The sequence below is a fragment of the Electrophorus electricus genome, chromosome 21 (assembly GCF_013358815.1).
Source record: "Electrophorus electricus isolate fEleEle1 chromosome 21, fEleEle1.pri, whole genome shotgun sequence".
Classification (NCBI taxonomy): Eukaryota; Metazoa; Chordata; class Actinopteri; order Gymnotiformes; family Gymnotidae; genus Electrophorus; species Electrophorus electricus.
The window spans coordinates 10,048,017-10,068,039 of NC_049555.1; the positions used below are offsets into that span (position 1 = coordinate 10,048,017).

At 42.2% G+C, this 20,023-nt stretch overlaps 1 protein-coding gene across 1 annotated transcript; it reads left to right on the forward strand.

Moving 5' to 3' along the window:
- The first annotated feature begins 8,079 nt into the window (after window positions 1–8,079).
- On the forward strand, window positions 8,080–16,224 carry smad6a (SMAD family member 6a). The gene is made up of 4 exons (XM_027004771.2): window positions 8,080–9,562; window positions 11,100–11,156; window positions 11,327–11,404; window positions 15,260–16,224. Exons 1-4 carry the CDS (start codon window positions 8,812–8,814, stop codon window positions 15,802–15,804), a joined length of 1,431 nt encoding a protein of 476 aa, XP_026860572.2. The 5' UTR covers window positions 8,080–8,811; the 3' UTR covers window positions 15,805–16,224.
- The last annotated feature ends 3,799 nt before the right edge of the window (window positions 16,225–20,023 follow it).

Sequence of the window (20,023 nt, forward strand, 5' to 3'; positions counted from 1 at the left end):
CAGAAGAGGTACTGAAGAAGGAACCTAATGGGAGAATCTTATCTTCTGATATTTGTCCTTAAATATCCCAAGTCATGTCCCCTTTCTCCTCTACACACTGAACCTTCCTCCCCAGGCCTGTTCTGCTCAAAGCCAGACAGGGACAGGAAGTTGGGGGACGGTTTGGTAGTGGTCTGGCCTCTGACCCCCTGAACTGCAATACTTTGTGCTTTGAAGTTTGGAAGGAGAATCACATGCAATTACTTGTGATATAAAGCACATTCTCCAAGAGTGCTCAGCCCATGCTGAGCACATCCTCTCCTTCCCTTTCACACACACACATAAACTCAGTAAACTCTATACACCATATAACGGCCCATAACATTCACAGCCTTTCAAAAAGAGATTGTAGTTTTTCTTTAATGTACACACACTTTGGAGAATGCTGAGGGAATGAAATTTTGTACATTTGTCAAATGTAAAAACTATTCACCTAAACATTAGGAATTCTGCAAATTAGGTTACTGCAAAGAAATGTTTACTGTTAAAAAAGTGGTAGCACAGACATATAGCATGTGTTTACATAAATTCATCAATAATGTAATAATAAATAAAACTAATTGAAAGGTGCTGAAGAGCAATTGTTTCCTTCCAGTCCTTACAATAACAGCACCTTTGCCATAATCATTTCTCTTAATTATTCCTCTTGCCTATCTGCAAGCTCTGATTAGCAGAGTTTCACACTGGACTGTATGTTGAGGTGCCTTTTGTAAAAGTTTTATTGAAATAACATTTATTTAGTTCTCTACAGAGACAGAAGGAATTATCTGCAGTCTGAATCCAAAATGATTCCCTACTTCTCATGAAAAACATTACATGTGCTAATGAAGGATTTTAGATTTGAGTGCAGCTCAGACCAGGGCCAGTAGTTGTACTATGCAGTATTATGTCCATGCAGACAGACCAAGTAGCTTGTGACTGCTGTCCAAGAGCATGGTCAGGTCTTTCAGTGAAATCAATGCAAATAAATGAATTATTAGACAAAAACAACCTTGATTTAAAAAATTCTATTAAACTAAATGGTACGCATTAATAAGCTCAGGAGTGCTATCAGTCTAGGCTACTGATGAACCTATGGACTAGCTAGCATTCTGAATGTTTTACATAGCGAGAATTAGCTTGGTATCCATGTGGTTGAAAGAAACAGATAAATTTTTCTTTTCAACAGCAAATGTTAAGTCACTGGTATAACTTTTGGACAGACAAAAGTAACAGAAATATATGTAAATGGTTAATCAGACAGCCATGTGGAGGTAGTTTCTCCAACTTTTGCATGGTACAGCTATTGAAATTGCATGACCTAACCAAGTTAGTGTTCTAGAACACATCTTGGTGTCTCCGTTGAGAACGTGCCGTGTGTTGGGAAAGGTCCCAGCGAGCAGTGCATTCAGGGAGGGGTGGAAAAAACCTCTGCTTCCTCTGGAGAGCAGGAATGTGAAGCATTCCCTATAGCAACCGCAGACCCTGCAGTCAGAGGGGAGATGGGAGCAGGGTGTGTGGTGAAGAGAAAGAGAGGTCACTCTGCGCACTTTCCCCTTCTATTTTATCTCTCACACCATCATGTCTTTATTCACTTCTCTCTCTCTTTGTCTCTCTCCCGCTCTCTGACTGTCTTTCTCTAAGTTTTCAATTCAGTTATAAATGAGCTTAATTGGCATGTAAAAACCATATTGTATTGCCAAAGCTTTCACAGATAAACGGAAGTAATGTACACAAACAGTAACGTACACAAAGACAGATGAACAGTGCGATGTACATGTAATGTGTATACATATACTGTATATATACTCATACATACAATACATTATCTCATATAACTCTTTGTCTGTGAGTCTGTTTCTCTCTCTCTCTTTCTGTCTATGTCCCTGGTCTTTTTTAACCCTGTTGAATAAATATGCAATGCGAAGTGTTGTAGAGTGGGCAGCTCTGCTGTTTAGTTCTGAACGTTTTTCATGTATGTAAATTGTCTCATAAGTGGATCAAAATGTATTCTGCACATATATCTGTGTAGTCTTCACTGAAATTTGTGCTTATTTAATTGAAATATTGTACTTTTTAAACAAGTCCCAAAGATCATTTTGGGTTTCTCAAAAGCATTTTAAAGCAAACATCATCTTTAAATAGTAGAGCATGTATTACACTGAAAACTCTCATTTAAGATGATCTTAACACTACGATGATTTTGGGAAATGCAGCCCAGATTATTCTGCTTTCTAAATAGTATGATGGAAGCACAGAAAATATAAAAATGGGATTGTTGGCTGTATTGTGTGAACATTAAAGAGAAAGAGAGAGACACATAGAGGGAAAGAGAAAGATGGAGACAGGCTGATGATCCTACTTTGCCAAACAATAAGCTTCCTGTGTTTTTCTGCCACTGTGCCAACCGTAGTTACAGCACACTCTTCCATCCACCCACACATGTACACCTACACACACACACACACACACACACACACACACACACACACACGCGCACACACACACACACACACACACACACGTGCAAACTCACCAAACTGTCTTATACACAATCTAACATCACAATCACAACGCCTGTGCTCTCAAAGCAAAGCACTCTTCCTGAGAGACACAGTGTTTTCCTTTATGTCTCCCTTCCGCTCTCTCTGTCTCTTATCTTTAAGGAAAAGTTCCTCTGACCCCTGGCGGGACCAAGACTCAAAACAGCTCTTGCTGGGGGCTGTGCTTCCTTGCACTTGCGTCTTGAGGTCTTGATTGGTTTGAGGAAGACACAGCCAAGAGCACTGAGATACTATTGTACCATTCAGAAGAGTATAATTCATACTTCATACTACATACTTCTTTACTGGCAACATGAATGCAATAATTTATTACATAGTTCTTTATTAATTTATATGCATAAATATAAATAGTTATGTATATAAAAATCTGAATTAAATCCCTGGAGATAAACAAATATTTCACTATATTTTCACTATGTATTATTGTAATTAGGTTCATGTTGCTTTGATTTAAATACGTAAATATGCATAGTGATATGTATAAAAATATGACTCCTTGAGGATAAACAATTAGTTCCCCATACAGAAATGCTATACTCTAATTTGATTCATGTTGCCTCCCACAGACCCAACAAAATATCAAATATGTCCTTTTCACACAGGTAAAGTTATAGTTCATTTTGGTGTCTTTAGTTTTACATTTTTAACAAACAAAATTGTTAAAACTGTAAAATTGTCATGTTGCACTTTTATGATATGTCAAAATATTAATGCTTATTAAGACATTTGGGGGAAATTTTTTTTTCAGATGTTTCAAATGGTTGCAGGGCAGGATTAAATGTCAGATGAAGTGAGGAAGTTGTTCCTTAGATTACTGAGGAATATGCTAAAGTTGCTTTACTAGAGTAAAATAAATGTCATCAACAGGATGTCCAGTAATTCCATATTTTTGTTTACATGTAATGGAAAGAGCTAATCATGAAGTCCAGCAGAAGAAAAGTTTCTTTCAGCAGAAGGTTTATGAGTCATGATGAAAAGCACAGGCAGAGTGGCAGCACCTGGAGGTGACACAGAAAGATGGGATGGACAGAGGAAGAGAGAGAGAGAGAGAGAGAGAGAGAGAGAGTGAGAGAGAGTGAGAGAGAGAGACAAATAGGAGGAGAGTGAATGAAATGGAGAGAGAGCTTATATCTGCAGGAGCCGGGGGGGAGTGTTTGTATATGGAGCTCAAGTCTTTATCTCCAGCCTGTACTGACGCCGTGCTCTTCCTGTCTCAAATCTCTGCTGATTTACTCTCTCTTTTGCCTCTCCCTTTCTACTCGTCCCTCCTCTTCCCTCCCTCTCTCCCTCCCTCTCTCGCTCCTTCCTTCAGAGCAGTCAGCCCCTGAGGCACCCTGCCTGACTGTGCCACCCACCCCCTGCCCCCACTGTGTCTCACTCCTGGAGATTAGATCCAGTCTCTGTACCTGCTGACGTAAACAGCGGTTGGCCAAATGCACGCAAAGCCCATTGCTGTGGGTAGGACATGCCTTTCATAAGGGTAGTGATGTACACAGGGACTTGCAATCTTTGTCTCTGACTGCCCCCCCCTCTCTCTCTCTCTCTCTCTCTATGTCAACAAAAAACATAATGTTCCACAGAAAACTCCAAAGAAATACTCAAACCCTGACAATGTGCAGCACACAACTTTTCCAATGATCTGTAACGCAAGCAGTTGTGGTTGTTCTCTTATTTTCAAACATGCTAAAGTTCATTTTTATTGCATGAAGTCTTTTTTTCTAACAGCTGCTATAACAGCGTGCAGTTAGCAATGCAAGCCTAGCGATTGCCAAGTCAATAACCACCACCCCATCCCTCAGAAGTACATCATGATCACAGGACAGCAGGACCAGACGCTGGGTGCCTGCGCTGGTGTGGGCACTGAAGCTGATCCACCCCCGTCTGGATCTGAGTGGCGCCTCACACCCCGAGTGCCCACCAATGGGTGCGTTTTTCCACCTTTCCATTGTTTTCTGTCCCGTTTACTTCCCCAGTTTCTTAGATATCGCCCCCCACCCCAACCACTCAAACACACAACCACCCAACCCCTCCATCCAAATTCTAAACATGGGCAAGTTGAGAAAGCACGTACGGGGTGAAAGCTGCACAGAGAGCCTGGGGTCTAGCATTGGCCTGCTTGGATGGATTCATATGAATGTCTCACATGACTGTTTCATCTCACCAGGAAGCCCCCAAGAATCCATTACCTAGAGGCAGGCCAAAAAATTGGTTTAGAGTGTTTAAAACTTTTGATTGGACATGGGGGTCTTTTTGTATTACTAACACTGTGGGTGATATAAAACAGCTCCGTTTCGTTTGCTCATCTTATAACGTCTGATTTCAAGATACAAAGAAGGATGGCATTCTTTTTTATCATGCATGAATGTCAACTGAAATTCATGCACAGCTGGCATTTGTTTAGAAATGTGGACACAGAGAAAAAAGAACTGACCAGCACGCAAAGAGAAAAACAGATGTGCTTTCATTATTTAGTTCATTTTAATTGCTGAGTGATTGTCTTGGCCTGAACTGTACATTTTAACTGTCAGACTGACCTGAACTGATATAACTAAGGATGATCATATAATATTTCATAGCTAAGAACTTATTGCATCAGACCACCTCACACACCCTGACATAAGGATCTTATGTAATCTTACAACACTGATTTGGTTGTGCTGTCAGTGGATGGATAATGGTGGTTTTGTGCATGTCCTCGACACATTAGATTTGGCAACACTTCCAGTTAGCTTAGCTGCTAAGCATTAGAATTAACATTTATTGCCACATTTATAGTCCAGACAGGTTTACACCTCTTCAAATGTCTAGAGGTCTGTAAAAGTCCACAAAAGAACAAATACCCTCTAGTAACCAGCTAGTTAGGTACAGCTAAACAGGGAGCCATCTCTTCAATCTACCTAAAATCACCCATGAAAGCTTGCTTTCCCCATGGATTCCACTCAGTCACAGTCTTGCTCAGAAATTCCCATCTTGTGCCACGTTGGAGTATCTGTCCCATGTTTTCCCAGCAGATCCTCATTGAGGGCTCTGGCTGTCTCCCTCACTTCACCATAAATGTGACTCCACGTGCTGAAACATGGCTTTGGAAGCCAAAACCTTTCCGAGTAGACAGATTCCATAGACACTGTCTGTCTGAGTTTTGCTGTTGCCTTGGATGTTATTGGCAGTCAAACCTCAATAACAGTAAAGGTCTTTCCTGAGTTTTATGCAAGTTTTCATTCTGGAAAGAATAGATGCACATTTGATATGAATAAACTGAAAGACAGTGTACATGTAAATATTTCAAAATGTAATGTGAAAGTTAGTGATGAGTCAGAAGAGAATCCTGCGAGAGTTATACAGCGTATACCAGCAAAGCGTAAATGTGCTTCCCATTTGTATTTTTTATCCAACCTTAAAAATCACCTTGGAATTCTGGGAATGCATGCTGTCATTTTCTCCATTTTCTTTTTTACAATAATGTTTTTATTTTCTCTTGAGCATTCTCGAGTGTATGCTTTGGAGTCAGAGAGTCTGATTTCTGTTAAGTTGAATTATAAGCTCGGGAAACAGTGTAAATGTGCTACAGAGCTTTTGTCTTTTATCCAGCTGTGTCTTCTGGGAATCCATTTAGCCCACTATCCTGAGATCATTTTCATCCTGCAAAGGTCACTGTGTGTGTCCCGGCCCTCCTCAAGGGGGTCTTCATGAACTCAGCGGGACTTCCTTCACTCACTGCCTCTTGCCTCTTTCCCATTGCCCCATCACTGGCCCTGATGTTCCTGTACTGACTGTGGCTAGACCCCTTGCAACAGTGGCTATGGCTGTCCAGAACTAGGGTGGACGTAGGGGCTATTTTTGGAGGTGTTGTAGTGCTGTGGTCCCAGGCTCCTTAGCTCCAGCCCCTTTCTCCTGATAAATGATGTGCAGGGGAATGAGTGGCAGGCGAAGCAGTTATTAACCTGACGCCAGGCTAGTGCGCTTATCGTCTGCTCTGAGAACTGATAAGTGACTGCAGCAGTAATGAGGATCCCACCACTGGTTTCGAAGGGAAAGGCCCATATACAGTACTTTACTGAGATTGAACCAGGGTAAACCTGACCCTAAAAGCAATATTGCAACTGTACTAATGGGCTGATATCATTCAGTTTGCATTTAAATGTATTAAAAATCTATGTGAATCCATTTGTAAATTTGCTAATCGAGTTTCACTAAAATTGGAGCCAGCATAGTTTTCATTAAAATGTTATGTATGAGGTGAATTCCAAATGCAATAAGACAATGTAATTACCCAAAAACAAAACTCAAGAAAAATGGTTCCTGTCTACTAACTGAAGACAGCAGGTGCCATCTCTATATCTCTATATCTCCTCTGTCAGCCTTAGCCAGTTTGAATTTATCAATAATAGTGTTTTTACTCTGTTTTAACAATAGAAATTAGATATAAAGTTTATATAGCACATGTCTCTAGATTTACAAATGTGTTCCATATCCATTACTGGTTAAGTAATAGCCTACATGTAAATGTTAATTTAAAACAAGTCTGTAAATGATAAATGAGTCAAAATATAGTCAGCCAAGACAGGATCACAGATCTCTGCCTCCTGAAAAGTCTTTTTAAAATGTTTGGTCAGAATAGTAAAAAAAAAATATATAGCCTATGCTTAGACCTGTAAGGGACGGACCCTAATTTACGCACTAATAGTTTTATACACAAATAACCCATTGACGCGTCTCGCTTGCACCCTATCCTTTAAAGGGTGGACTTAATTGTCATTGAGTTCTTTCCTTCTCAATGGAGAGACTCAATACCTAGGGAACCAATTGGAGACCTTCTCTCCTGAACTTTTGTTACTGTGAGCAGTCAGTGTATTATGGGGCGTGTCTTTACTTTCCTGCACATGGGTAGAATTAACCCTTTCATGGATTTTACCGACGCTCTTATAGTTAGTGTTACAACCAACTATATATACTACAATAGCTAATAGCCACAAGATATTATAATGGCCATAATGAAAACATCATATTTATTATTACATGGAAGAACATCGCTATAACAATTAGTGTAGTGCATGAAAAGATAAGCCATTAATCATTAATGTAATAAATAATTTTTGTTTCACTTTATTTTGGACTATCAATGATTTTACTGTATGCTAGAACAGTGTATTTCTGTCAGACTATTCTCTTTATATATATATATATATATATATATATATATATATATATATATATATATATATATATATATATATATATATATAATTACACAAAATTGTTTTTACTTGAATATGTTGCGCAATTTGCTATCTGAACTTTGGGTTGTTGGGGGGTGTCTTTGTTCATAGGTTTTGTTTGTTTGTTTTTTTTCCAAGTAAGAAAATACACACCCAATGCCGGTATCTTAAATGTGGTGCCTTTAAGAGTTCAGAAACTTGATACCGTGTTTGCGCAACAATCAGCGCGGCTCGCGGCCGCCAAAGTGTCTAGACTAGCACATGATGGGAATCAACCAATGGCTCCACTGCACTGCTCGGGGGCCCCGTGTGTGTGACTGAGTGTATATCTGAAGAAGAAAGAGCGAGAAACGGCGTGAAAACCAAATCGAAGAGTCCCGTTAATCTTGTCTGGTGCACAGCACGAAAGTATTTGCAAGGCCTGGATGTTGCATGTGTTCAATCCGCCGATGGACCGGTTGTTTTTCCGTTTGCGAGAAGCCAGTTTTATGCCATGAGAAACGAGTCGGAATGTGAATTCTGAAAGGATTACTTGGGGTTGTTTCACTCGCGGAGTTGCACCACTCATGTGCCTAGCGTCATAAAACAAGGTGTTTGGGGTTTGTCTGAACTGACTGATCTTCACGGCGGTCGCCGCTTATTAATATGTTCTGGATATGAAATGTCAAAAAAAAGCTAACGCCTTGGATATCGTGCAGGAATGTCAAGCTCTCCACGCTTAAAGCAAGCCAATAAATCAACTTTCTCATGCTCACGGGGCACATTAGTAGACTATGCACCTTTTGTGGGCAGTAATGTGCTGTAATAACAGCACCGCTTCGCTACAAAACTGATACTATCGCAGCACTCGAGTCTAATGTTGTGGTTTGGTCAGAAGAAATCTGTCCACGGCTGTGTATGTAGGCTCGTGCACGGCATTTACACACCGTTGATGTCGGACTACGACCGCACAAACGGAATCTTCACGGTTCTGACCAGACAGAAAAGCGAATGAAAACCGCTTAAACTGTCGTATGTTCAGGACGAGACGCACGGGTCTAGTTCGGCGACTCTGGCGAAGCCGTTTGATCCCTGATGCCGAGGGGGGCGATGGAAGCACCAGGAGCAGCGAGGGTGGTCCCAGTGATTCAAATGACAGCAATCCAGAGAAAATCCCCAAAACGGAATACGCAGCGGAGTCGAGAGTGGGGTTGTGCAACCCGGGTTTAGCGGAAAGTGCGGAATCGGGGATCATTTTGGAGCATGATGGCGGTACCATGTGTAGCGAGCGGCACGGTGTACCCCGCTGTGAGGGAGCCGACGGGACACCGGTGACGTGTTGTTTGTTTAAAGACCTTCCTAGAAGCGATGTGCCCACCCGAGACGGACTTTCTTGCCAGTGGGAACGTGAAAACACCAGAAGCCGAAGGGGTTGTGGACCTAGTGCTATAGATGCGAAAACGCGCGCACTGTTAGAGCAAGAGCTCAAAATTTGTACTTACGCGTTCCTCAAAAAGTTGAAGGAGAAGTCTTTGGATGTCTTACTAGAGGCGGTCGAATGCAAAGGTGGGGTGCCAGGTGACTGTGTAACGGTGCATCAGACCGATCTGCAAATTGGGGGGCAGGCGGCGTCTCCTCAGTACCTGCTGTGTAGGCTTTTCCGCTGGCCAGACCTGGCGCTCTCCACCCAGCTGAAGGCGCTGTGCCATTGCCAGAGTTTCCAGGCGCCGAACGGCCAGCCGGAGTGTTGCAACCCTTATCACTACAGCCGCCTTTGCAGCCCAGGTGAGGATACTCAAAAAAAAGACGTAAACCCTTAAGCCTTATCTTTGGATGGACGCAGATTTTTAATTCGTGTCTGAAGGTCCTGTAAATAGAAATGACATTACCTGAAGTATTCCTGAATAGTTTCACACTCCCCGTCCATTTATTTGATGTTGTAGCATATTTCACTGATACACATAGCAGGATAACAGGCATGCTGGGACCCAGTGAACGCAACCACTATGAGCTGCACATTCAGAAAGCTTTAATGACTGACTTTACTGCCATCAGCATAATCGGGGCAGAAAATGTAATGATGGATTAAAACTAGGCTGACACCAAATAGATTCAAAAAATGTCCTGCTATTTGTTTGGTCTGGGGCCTGTGAGAATTTAGCTCTGAGTGTTTATTTGGAACTACAGGCTAGCAGATTGTCTGGCCAAAAGGCAAAAGGCGTAACCAAAAACTTTTTGCAGTCTTAACAAAAATTATGTTAGCACGCACACAATTCCATGTAGCGTACATCAAATGAGATGACATAGTGATAACGAAGTTTCCTACAGTAATCTGTTGAAACGCATTTGGTGTGAAATACATAGAACAGGGTTGTTCTGAGAGACACTCCTAATCCATTTCCCTACTGGTAACTCGGTTACTCAGAAAAAAACTCATTGCTCATTACTCATTACTCATTACTCATTACCCATTACTCATTGCTCAGCTCCTATTGCTGCTGTCTAGTCAGTATATAGTCGTTCTGATGACAGAATTTATTTACAGGTTGTAAAAATACCCTAAGTGTTATAAAGTGACAGTCCTTAATTCTGTGAAGACCCTAACTGAATAATTCTTCTTAACTCTTCTTAACATTTATTGATGTATTGTGCATTTATACACCTCTGTTGACTTTAAGTCTAATTACAAAGTTGCCCTGGGAGCTATGTAATAATATGTATATAAACCAGCTGTCTAATGGGGAGGCCACAGAAAGGCAACCCATGTACTTCTGCTGTCACTCATTAAAAACAAAAGACCTGGAGAGATCTTTTCAGCACAATTGACAATGAATGGATTCCCATCATGCCTTGCAGAATTATCCAACCAAACATCAGGTTGACTACTAATCACAGACCTATATATGTTTAACCTTTTTTAAAAACCTTTTCAGAATATGATTTACCAGCCAATTCAACAGACTATTCAGAGCAATACAATTTAACCAGACCTTTCTGTGTTCTCTCTATGGCAGGTGATGTCATCCTTTTACTCTGCGCTGTCAGTTGTGATGATTAGGTTTCACAGTTTGGATGAGGACCTGCAATTTCATTTTTGTAACATGCAGGCCTGGTACAATCATAGTTTCAGTGAAACCAACACATATCCAAGGAGAACCTGTTACAATGAAACAGATTATTGCATATGGATATTTAGGTGACTGTGTCTGACCAAAACAGCTGTGTGGGTGTGCATTTGGACAGGGTTGATGCTTTTGTGGGGCTCTCTTTAGTTCTGGATGCTATATGAAGAAGGCTCTAATGCAAGCGCTCTGTCTTTCAGATTCACCCCCCCCTCCTTATTCACGGATGTCCCCTACCATGGGCTCGGAGTCTCTGGGTAAGATATTTGCATAATTCTGCTTTGTGACACTTTCAACTGGACACATTAATATTCTTGCAGATATTCCTGGTTGTTTGTCCATTAGCTACTGTGAAAATGCACTCAATATGCATTGATGGCATTTTTTTTCTTTTCACCTGTAACAGAATGTGTTGATTCCTTTATAGAGCCTTCACATTCAGCATTGCCCCACACTGATATTGAGGCAAGGCGTTCACCCCACAACTCATCTGGGGGTCACTCGGGTGAGTTGGCCTATTTGTAGTGAGTTAGGGATGTCTGTGGTGAGATACATTCACTGCTTCTGCAAGACATGCTGACCATGCTGGTTGTATGAGTTTCTTGAAGATAGAGGTCTTTAAGTCTCTCATTATGTGTTGGATTACCCTTTATCAGCCTTCATGAATGGGGCATGTTTGTGCAGTGCTTGCTGTTTGAATGAACTGGTCTCTTAGCATGAAAGCCAGGCCAAACATTGGTTGACTCTTGTGCTCATAAAGGATTTTCAGTCTCCCTTTGTGCACAACTGTAGATGTTTTTTGTGACCTTTGATAGAGTGATAAAATAGATTTTATAGGGGACGGAAAGTTCACTTTCATAGGAAGAGAGCAGTACATGTAAAGGAAAGGTTAGCATAGCTGTGTGGCTGAGATCTACAACTACGTCCTCATGGATGTCCAGACAGTCTAGATCTCAGGTGATGTCAACACACAGGAATCAGGTAATCCATGTTGGCATAACTGTGATTAACATGATTAATGGGTATAGTGATTAACTGGTCCAGGTTTGGTGGGACATGGAGTAGAACCAAGTCATAGTCTGCCTTAGGGGTAATCTTTACCTGATTTGATGACTTGTGTAAAGATTAATAAACAAACCAAAGAACTTAGGATAGGGATTTGCTGTTTTAAGTCTACTTGTGGGATACTTTAAGGTGCTTTCTTTCATTTATCTCATATATTTTTCTTTTTGTTTTAATCAGCGTGGTTTGCAAAATCTGTCCAGTTCCTTTGCGTCGTGACGCGTTGTCGCTTCATGCCTATGAGCACACATTGTCTTGTGTCTCCTCTGCTGCTGTTTTCTGGCTCAAGGGGTTGACATTTGGGAAGTGTCCCTTTTCAGATCTAGCTTCTTAAGGCTTGCATATACCCATGGAACACACACACAGATCCCACAGTTCATCCTTGAGGCACAGCTCTCCGAAGATGACATTATAACCAGTAACGGGCAGTTTTGTGAGCGTGGGCATCGCAGTGTCCAGCGGCCAAAGGAAGTTGACCGGCACCGCATAATTACCCAGCCTTTTGTGGTCCGAAGAGAAGGAATAAGATCCTCTTTTGGTGTGTCATATATGGCTCTTGCTCCGTTATTTGCATGTTGTTGTATCCTGCCGAGTTTTGCAACGCAGGCTCCAGCGAAGCCAGCCAGTCGCATTTTAAAATAAGGTTTAAATTACAGGGCTCGCTGTGGCTTTTCCTCTTCCTGACTGAGCACGAGCCAACACGCAATTTGACTAATGAAATCCTGCCAGCCTGCGTGGAGATTCTTTACAGATGTTGACGATGGACGACCCTATCAATTGTTGGAAAATTGGCTGCTGCTGTGTTTCGTGGAATATATGCCTAAGTGCAAGTTTTTGTTTGGTCAGTTGTCAGTGGGTGTTATACTGTGTGTAGTGTTCAGTTTCCATTTGTTTGTGTGTGTGTGTGTGTGTGGGTGTGCACCTCCCTGCATGTGAGAGAGAGACAGAGAGACAAGCAGAGACAGAGAAAGCACATCTTTCTCAATTGAGTGTTGTGACACAGAGAAGTATCTGTCTTCTATCATTCTGACATAGTGTGTTTTCTTCATTTGAGGACAGGATCGATATGTAGCCAGTCCGTGGACTTCCATAACACATCTCCTTGAAAAATGAGAACTGGGCCGACTTTCATATTTGGATATTAATACCATGTTATAGTACTACTTGGTTAATTCATCGATTTAAAACTGTTCTGTATAAGATCTCTTTTTTTTCTTCTTTCAAATCAATAACTGAAAGACCTCAGAGAAAATGGATTCTAAATTCAGTTCAGAAAGGTTTACCAACTGAGAAACCGTTGCTACTGCTTGTAAAATCCATTGCCACCGTTCAAGGTATTGCTTACTGTGTGATGTGTGCTAATTGCATGCAGAGGGCATTGATTTTCAAAATTGTACTCAAAACTATACTTACGCACACACACACACAGGAGCAGAGTCTTACTTTAGTAACAGTATGAACTTCATTACTATTCCAGCTTTGTGGTGCCACGCTGATTTTGGCTTTCCCACTGCCCTGCCTCCTCAGAAGTCCATCACCTCTTCTGGCATGGTGGAAGACTTTAATCTGTGGAAGGGGGAATCTAATATTTGGCTCAGCAGGACAGACAGCACTTCTTACTTCTTATGTCTTACCATCAGCACCCACCCAGTTTGCCATTTTGTGGTATTGGTTTGGGCAGTGAGCGCTCAGACTTCTGATAGCCGCGCATTCCGCACCACCCATGAACATCTTGAATAGTAATACATGCTTGGTGAACAGTTTGTTTATTTTATTTTATTTTATTTCATTTTATTTATTTACTTACTTTTTTTGGATTGAAGAGTACATGTGGAAAAATGTAGAGCGTTTCCTGGAACCCACACTTCTCAGAGTAGTGGCATGGGTCAGCAACAGTGTATTACCACAGCTCAAATACCAGATACTTCTAATATGTGAGTTACGGATTTGTTTTATTTATGAAGTGCCCTGTACACAAGCAAGGTCATATAATGTTTAATGATATACTTTGTTGACCAGCTTGTTTCAGTAAACAAAAAATCTTAAATTTATGAAAGATGCCATTTAATATAAGAAACAGTCATGTTCAGCAGTTACGTTTTTGCCTGCTAGTATTCAGTACATTTCAGTACTTTTAATAGTTTCTGCTGTTCCTTTGAAGTCAATCATGATCAAATTGCAAGATTGCCTTGGTGCCCCAAATACCAATAAGAAATTTGATGACCCTCTCTCTCTCTGTCTCTCTCACTGTCTCACTCCCCCTCTCTCACTCTCTCTCTCTCTCTCTCTCTCTCTCTCTCCCTCCCCTTCTCTTCCCCTCTATTTGTCTTTCTTTCTGTCTCTTTTTGTCAATACCACACACATATATACACAAACACAGATATTAATTACTGTCCATATTTACACGTTGAGCTAGTAATCATTCCTCTTCATATTTCCACATCAAGCCACAGGGAAGAAGTGCTCGCAGAGCCTGTGGGTCTCCCTACACCGTCCTTAAATGAGCCTCCTTCCATTAGCTGTGGTTTTCCGGGTGCCTGACGGGGCTGGGGGGTGAGACGGGGTGAGATGGGGGCACAGGCCTGGCCTTTTAGATCCTCCCCCTTCGGGCAAAGCCCAGAAAGCAAAAATAATGCCATCAGTCTGTATCCCAGTTAATCAGAGCTGATAGGCTGGCGGCTGGGGGGTCAGGAGGTCACAAGCCTGCACCAAATTGTCAGGGAGCTGAATGCCGATGCTGGGAGGGGGAGAAGGGTCCCTAGGCAGCCCCCGCACAACTCGCCGGAATGCCGGGGGGTAAGGGGGTGTGTCGAAGGTAGAGATGACAGAGCTTTTTAGGGGGAAGCATCAAGGGGACCTTTGAAATGGTGGGGAAATTAGGTAGTGCTTCCGCTAAGTGTTTCTTAAAAAACAAACAATTGTGAGAGCAGATGCAAAAAATGCTGAAACGACTGACCCCATGCTGCAAAACAGCATACTCCTGCAGAAGGAGGAGCTTGTCATGTTTGAGAAAATAGGCAAGAAATGTCAGTGCTTGTCTTGTTCTACTAAAAGGCTGTTGCAAATACAGGAATTTGCTGTTTCTGTAGTAACTATGTGTGAGTTAAGTAATTGCTATTCCAGTGTAATGCTCTTACCGATGTACTGTATTTAGACTGTAGTATATTTGATTACCAGTACAGAGTTTTTGTATGAGAAAAAGCACTGTTTGTACACCATTGTTACCAAGACCTACATTCATAATTTTAGCAGTTATTTCTCTTATGTAAATGCAGTATTTCTGGTTTCTCACCTGCAGATGGCAGTATATCTCCCTCCTCACTCGCAAACCCCCAGTGGTGTAATGTGGCATACTGGGAGCACCGCACACGCGTGGGCCGCCTGTATCCCGTGTATGACCCCTCCCTCAACATCTTCTATGACCTACCTCAGGGCACGGGTCTGTGCCTGGGCCAGCTGCCCCCACCGGTTCGCTCGGGGGCCGCAGGCCGTACTCGCGCCAAGATCGGCCACGGCATCCTGCTGACTAAAGAAGCCGACGGCGTGTGGGCGTACAACCGCAGCCCGCACCCCGTCTTTGTCAGCTCGCCCACGCTGGAGGCTCCGCCCCGCTGCCGGAGCCCCACTGTCCGGAGGGTGATGCCTGGCTACTCCATCAAGGTGTTTGACTACGAGCGCTCCCGCGACGTCTGCCGCTGCAATGACCCCACACACCCGGACGGCCCGTGTGACCCTGACAGTGTACGCATCAGCTTCGCTAAGGGCTGGGGGCCGTGCTACTCCAGGCAGTTCGTTACGTCATGTCCATGCTGGCTGGAGATTCTGCTCAACAATCACAGATAGCACAGACAAGCAAAACTGCACAAAGATTCATGGTGCCCACTTTTAAAAATAAACCACATTTCTCTCTGTCACACCCACACAAACACACACACACACACAGATTTACAAACACAATCCCAAAATATAATCTATCTAGATTTAATATAAATTTTTATATATGCATATTCTAAAAAGTACATTAGACTTGTAAATAATGAGTCATTTTTACAGTGTAACTATTTATGTATGCAATGTGTTTAAGGACTTGAGGAAAAGGGTGATGCACTTTGGATTCTGTGTCCACATGGAATCTTTCAATGCCATTTTTGCTAATGGATGTATACAGTGAACCTGGTTTTGGTGTATAGTTTTCATATACTATCAATATCCAGAAAAGAATAAGTACCATGGACACATTGATAATAAAGTATTCATGAAATATGTTTATTGTCATTTGTCCTCGTTAAGATTTTTGATTATTTAAATCCATGCATAATATGACATAAAATGATTATGTTCCTTCAATGCTAAAAAAAAAAAAAAAAACCATTCAATTTCTGTTATACTTAAGCTTTATTTTTGCAAAGGGAGAAGTTTACTTATAAGATGTCTAACAAAAGAATGTAACTGAAGTTTGTAATTACAGTTAGGGGGGGAAAAAATGAAAGAACTCTTAATGAAACGAGTTAAGATTTGACCTTTCCCAACTCCTTAGACTGACAATGACGATTACCTAAAATCTCACAGGACGCCCAAACGCTTGCATTCCTCCATTTGGCTGGCTGCAGCGACCTCTAATCCACTTTTTACGGCGTATTAGAGTGCTGAACGATATGGTCCGTGGGCGCGCACCCCGGGGTCGGGGGAAGCGTTCTTTAAAAGCTGTTGTTTGTTCTGGCCGGAGCGCCTGGCTTACTCAGCAGTCTGCCTGGCCCCACCTCATCCCTTTTAAAACAAGACTCCCAGAAAGCCGCACGCACATTATGTGCGCGCCACAGCGCCCCGGCCTCCCAGTCTCCAGACGCATTCTTCAGCGCCGTGAATGCTGTATTATGACTGTGGAGACAGTGAAGGAAAACTGGCACGTCCGCGGGTTTTATCTGTGCGGGGAAACGGAAAAAAGGACCTGGCATTGGGAAAGTCCTCGGGGGCTGTGTTTGAAACGTTTCCTTCAACCTCCTTCACATTTACAGGGAATGCGGCTCTGACGGTGTGCAGTTGCAATTGAAAACGCGTTTAACGCTTTCCCTGGACTATAGAGGTCCAGCTGTTACGGTAGCCTTCCATAAACAATATCGCACTCAATGTCAAGTTCCATAAACTACTACGGTATGATTCCGCGCATATGACACCATGTGAACGCGGTCACCCTTGCAATCTTTAATTGTTTTCATTCGTCAGGTCTCGAAAGCGAGAGCGATTTCTCCGGGTTTCGAATGTATTTCTGCGAGAGGCACGTTCTGCCGTGACTGACGGCCTCTCTGGCCTCGCCGTGAACCGGATCACTGAGCGTGGAGATTCTGGCTCGGGCATTGCCTCTCCATTTCACGTAAAGCAACCGTCCATGTGTATCAGGCAACCCTCAGTTTCTAGGGTTTATTGCGTGTCTTAGTTGTGAAAAGATAAAACTGACCCTTGATATTAATTTTTACCGTGTGTTTCTTACATACCAGGCCATGCTAGTTTGACGTTGACGCATGGAGTGCGTTGTTTCAGTGACTGCACCTCGCTTGCGTAGCAGTCTGGGCATATTCTACAAATAACTACAATGTAGTATAATGAAAAAAGCAAATTATCCTGTATTTCCCCATCCATTTTACTATGAGAGCCCAGAACACTTTCTTGTTTGCCTGCTTGACCTGGATACTCAGATCCCAGCCAGTTCTACATTACATATGACTCCCACCTGTCAGTCTATATGTAAATGCAATACAACATTATTAAACCACTGTTTAGTAGTAACCTCCAGAGTACAAAAAGGTTCAAGCTTCTAATAGAATTCACTGAGTCAGCTGCAAGGAAAGCACCCCCACGGGAAAAACCACTAAACAGGATAGCAGTACTGGTCTAGTTCAGGTGTGGTTCAATTCGGTCAGGAAGTCGTTCAGTGATTGCAGTGAAATTGTGTTTACTGCTACTGATGTCTCGGCCACACCACTCATCATACTCCTCACCCACACCCTTCGGCCATTCTCAGAACGGATACCCAGTTGGCGAAACCCCTCCCCCCACAAACACACTTGGTATTGCCTTAATTTTTCCCGTCGTGGAAACGCACCTATTAAAATGAGAATTAAAAATTATACTAGTATCGCTTAAACAGCAGAGGGGTCCTTTCTATTTCCCAGTTTTCCAGATGAATTTTGCCCTGGATATATAACCATCACGATGGTAGGATTTTAAATCTATAAATGTGATATGGTTTCAGAGTATGATATGTAGATTTCTAAGTGCTTAATGTCCTTGGTTTATACTTGTATTGGTGTTTATTCTTAATCCGGGCTGTGTTTTGTTTCTTTAAGCACTACGTCTGTCAGCCACTGTGGTAATTATAGAGAGACAGAGAGACTGGGGCAGGACAGCCCTTGTTTTCAACAGCTCCCAACCGCAGCACTCCTCTGGCTAGGGGCTTGAAAGTCAGCCAAGAACATTTCTCTTCCTTCATGCTATAACCTCTCTCTCTCTCTCTCTCTCTCTCTCTCTCTCTCTCTCTCTCACTTACATCCAAAAAACATTTGCCTTCAAGTTTAGCCTAACTATTCTGTCACATCTTTCTTGGCTTGGTTCCAGAAGGATATTTATCTTTTATCAAATGATTTTGAATTATAACAATTGTACAGGTCTGTGTGGAAGTATAAGTATAAATACAATTAAGTCCAAATTTTGTACTTTTATGTTAGCAGTATGTTTTCAGCATGCCTTGTCAATACCTTTGCAGCGGGGGTCAATATAGTGGCCAGTGAACCTAGCAGAGCTCCAGTACACTGCCTCAGCATTGATCAGATGATGTAAACATAGCTGAGAAAACCCAGAATCTCTGATACTGCTTCACTTTTACAAATAACTGCTCTAGCTTTACTGACCACTCACACTCTGACAACTGTTCTCCAGCCCAGGTTACATGGGAACTTCTCCCTTACTGTGGTACAACCATAAGCTTGATTATTCTCTCTCTATGTCTATCTCTCTCTCTCTATCTCTATCTCTCTCTCTCTGTCTCTCTCTCTCTCTCTCTCTCTCTCTCTCTCTCTCTCTCTCTCTCTCTCTCTCTCTCTCTCTCTCTCTCTCACTTATTTAATATAAGTGAACTCATAATTGTTTGGGTGTGAAAAATGTGATGGGCTTATGTGTGTGTGTGCGCGTGTGTGTACGTGTGTGTGTGCGCGCGTGTGTGCGTGCATGTGTGTGTGTGTGTGTTACAGTCTGAGCCTTCATAGATGAGTCTGACAGACTGTTCTAATGGACTGAAAGAAAGATATGCTATCAGGAAAACTCCCTTTCCCTAAGAGAGAAAAATCTTGACACTATACAAGATCAGCCGAAAAGCAAATGTTTTAACCACTTTAAACCATTTATTAAACCATTTATCATGGCTTCAAGATTTTTGAATAATTAGAATCATTTTGAGCTCTAGGTTGCATTGAAAAACACACATTTTCATTTGCATGCTTCTCCATATCTGTATTTCCTGCATAAAGAAATTGATTAAGATATTTTAAGAACATAGCTGACAAAAGATGAGAGGCCAGATACAAGTGCATCCTCCCTCCCTCTCTTTTGTTCGCCCACTCTCTCTCTCTCTCTCTCTCTCTCTCTCTCTCTCTCTCTCTCTCTCTCTCTCTCTCTCTCTTTCAGGAGGATCGGATGTTCCTGAGTCTTTAGGAGGGCAGTCGGTCGGCAGACGGACTGGCTCCACGCGAGACTGGGCTGCCGCATACAGCCAGACATTTTCTCAACTGCTTTACTCTCACTGCGCTCAACTGAACACATTTGTGGATGCCAAACATTTGTAGGCACATGCCTACACACACACACACACACACACACACACGCACACACACACGAGAATTTTCATATATGCACATCCATTACAAAATGCAACATATATTCTCTGCACAGTGTGTTATGTGATTAGATATACTGCTAGATCTGGTGTATCATGAGAGATAAACTTTTATTTGAATAGTTGTTGTAGCCATATGAGAGCCATCTTAATAAGCAAGAAAGAATTACTGCTAAG